This window comes from Plasmodium gallinaceum (genome assembly GCF_900005855.1).
Source record: "Plasmodium gallinaceum strain 8A genome assembly, contig: PGAL8A_v1_108, whole genome shotgun sequence".
NCBI lineage: Eukaryota > Apicomplexa > Aconoidasida > Haemosporida > Plasmodiidae > Plasmodium > Plasmodium gallinaceum.
In genome coordinates this window covers 245,139-248,713 of record NW_021628228.1, presented here as the reverse complement: position 1 = coordinate 248,713, position 3,575 = coordinate 245,139, and the positions used below count along the sequence as shown (strand labels likewise).

Genomic DNA, 3,575 nt, shown 5'->3' with positions numbered 1-3,575 from the left:
TTTTTTTTTTTTTTTTTTTTTTTTTTTTTTTTTTTTATAATAACATATTAAATAACATAGTTAATTTTTTTTATTGACATTATTTATATCTTTCTACATCTAATATTCTATTGAATTTTTTTAAAAGAGTTGTGTAAAGGTAATTATCTTTTTATATATGTTCTTAAACGATAAAATAGAATATTAAAGATCCATATATATATGTATATAAAAAATATTATATATGCGGTCAAACTAAAGAAAAAGAAATTTACAGATGTATGTATAGATTAAAAAAAACAATATCAAATAATATTTTATAATAATACTGGTTATATTAAAAAAAAATATATTCCTAGTTCTGAGAAAAATTTCCTTAGCATTCAGAGTGATGTGTAAATTATTTTAATATAATAAAAAGACAGAACATAAAAAAAAAAATTCACATACATAAATAATTTTTTTTTATTTTTATAAGAATTATGTGCAAAAAATAATTTCATGATTATATATATTTAACAATTAAAAAATATATATTTAATGAGTACAAAAAATAAATTTATGTAGTAAAAACAAAGAAAAAATTAAAAATAGTATAAATAAAATAACTTGTATATTAAAAAAAAAAAACCGAGAAAAACGTATTGCAAAAAAAAAAAAAAAACATTTAATAATAAAATATAAAAAAATATTTATTTCTGTTCTAATTTTACATAAAAAATTTTATATAAGTCTTGCAAAAAGAAAAAAAAAAAAAAAAATTAAAAATAATGTTAATAAAATAAATAATTTAAAAATTAAATGAAAGAACAATCTATAATACAAAAAATAAAAAAAATTAAATAAAAGTATGTATTTTTTTTTTTTTTTTTTGGAATATCTAACATAAATATAGGTATCCACAACTTTATTAACAGATTTCTAGGCACATATATAACTAATTATATAATAAAAATATAAAATATAGATGAAAAATTGAATTACATAATTCCAAATTTACAAAATTCAAATGATTTAAATTATATGTTAATTCACAAATATGTACAAATATATATGTATATATATATACAGTTCTTGCTTAATATAAAAAATTTTACATTTTTTCTAAATTCAAACACTGTATTATTGTTTTTTCTATCTTCTTTTTAATCATATTTTTAGTGAAAAAAAAAAATATATTAGATTTAATTTTTATGTATCTTTATAAATGTTTTTAATCTATTCATATCAGATATAATATTTTATGCAAACACCTTAAAGAATATTAATTATTTGTAATTTTATTAAATACTATATATATATATATATATAATATATAAATGCTAGATATAATTAATAACTACATATGTTTTCATAATTTTTAGATAGTTCCTTTTTTATACACTTATATAATTCATTAAAATAATCATCATCGTTTAATTCTGCTGTAGTAGATACATCATTAAAAGATAACAATTCAAGGTTTTCATTTTCTTTTTTACTGGGTATATAATTCAAATTAGGAATATTTCTTTCTAGAAAGAACGTATCTAAACTATGATGTTCTGATTTTTCAGTGTAGTTTGAATTGGAATAATTATTTCCTCTTGAAATGGAAAAAGCACTATTATCTAAATTAAAATTTTTGTAGTTATTTAAAAAATCATTACCAGAACTTAAAAGATCCTTTTTAATAGTAGATAAATTTTCAAAAAATAAAACATTAGATAAAAGATTTCTTATACACTCATCTGTATCTAAATCTACATTTTCTTTTGATTCTAATAAATTTTTTTCTTTAACTGTTTTTTTTTTTATGTTTAAAGGTCTTATTTCTTTTATTCCATGTGCAAATCTACACTTGCTTTCATTCATACATTTTTTCTTTTTCCAAAAGTAACACATGGTAGTTTTATAAGTAGACAAATTTGTACTTGGTTGCAAATGTTCAATTTTATGTGCATATTTACAGTTAGGAATATTGCATACTTCATTTTTTTTTAAACTTTTACATAATTTTGTATTAATTAAATTAGGTAGTGGTCTCAATTCTTCTAGAACATGAGCATAATTACAGTTATCCTTATTTAAACATTTATTTTCCAAAAAATGTTTACATATTTTTGTTCTTGCAAATTGATATTTAATTTCTGAAGAAACACTCATTTTCAATTTTTATGTTTATATATAAAGAATATACACAAAAAAAAAAAAAATACAAAAAAAATACAAAAAAAACAACAAACACAGTAAAATGTCAAAACACACAAAAAAAAAAAATGCTAAAACAAGAATTGAAAAATGAAAAATGAAAAAAAACAAGAAAGAAAAAGAAAAAAAAATTGAAAAAATAAGATAACGGTTCTTTAATACAAGTAACATAAATATGGAGAATATATTTATAAATTTACGAAATAATTAATTATAACATATAAAACTCTATTAAATAATGAAAATAAAATTTTTAATTAAAAAAAAAAAACAAAATGTACCTATTAAAATATGTAAAAAAAGCAATTTTACATATATAAAAATGTTCTTATATTAAAAAGTAAAATTTAAGTATTAATAAAAAAAAAATGTAAATTTTGGAAAGCAAAAATTTTTTAATTTTTTTATGATAAAAAAAAAAAAATAATTAAAATTAAATTAAAATTATAAAAAATAAAATAGTAAACAATATATAATTAAAATATTAAATTGACAAATATTTTCTCAGATCAAATATCAACAAAAAAAAATTTTTATAACCTTGATGTAACTTCAATCATTTTTGAGCCTAATTTTTTGAAAAGATCTAATTGTTCTATTCCGTTGTAAAAATATATAATTTTCAAAAATATTTGCTCTCATTTTCAAATTAAAAAGAATATGTATATTATATTATTAAAATTTCTAAAAAAAAAAAATTATATATTATAAATTTTATAATTTATTTATAATTTTAGCTCTTTTTATTAGTTTAATTTAGAATTATTTAGTATATTATGCCTTTATTGTAAAGGCAAATATTTCTTAAAAAAAAAATAAATTGCATTTTGATCAAAAAATGTGTATTTAATTACGTGCATTAAAACATTTGAATTATAAAAATTAATGAAAAAAACATACATACAAATCTTAATAAATAATAAAAATAAGATTATTTAAAAAAAATTCAGTAATATTTGATTTCTATTTTTCTTTTTCTGAAGTTCAAAGTAATATAAAAACTTGCATGCTTAAATACAGAAGAAAATACATTTATTTTTATTAAATGATTAAATATACTTTTTTTTTGAAAGAAATTAATCACATAAAACAATTTATTTTTTCTTAACAAACAACATTCATTTAATTAAAAGAACCCAAAAAAGATCAAGAAAAAATTATATAAAACTGAACTTTAAAAAATTTATAAACAGGATATTTCATTCTTAATAAATTTATGAAGAGAAAAATGAAAAATAAAGAAAAAAAAGACATATACAAGTATATATATATATCTATCATATTATAAAAAAATAAAATGAAGTTTCAAAAAAAAAAAAAGTTTTTATAGATTAGCAATATTTTAATGTAACAAAAAAAAAAAAAAAAAAAAAAAAAAAAAAAAAATATTTTAATTTTTTTAAAAA

At 15.8% G+C, this 3,575-nt stretch overlaps 1 protein-coding gene across 1 annotated transcript; it reads right to left on the bottom strand.

Annotated features, from left to right (window-relative positions):
- Window positions 1–1,311: 1,311 nt before the first annotated feature.
- On the bottom strand, window positions 1,312–2,124 carry PGAL8A_00384700 (zinc finger C-x8-C-x5-C-x3-H type, putative; the record flags this gene model as incomplete). The annotated part of the gene is made up of 1 exon (XM_028670186.1): window positions 1,312–2,124. The coding sequence occupies one exon, from the start codon at window positions 2,122–2,124 to the stop codon at window positions 1,312–1,314; it is 813 nt and encodes a 270-aa protein (XP_028526964.1).
- Between the last annotated feature and the right edge of the window lie 1,451 nt (window positions 2,125–3,575).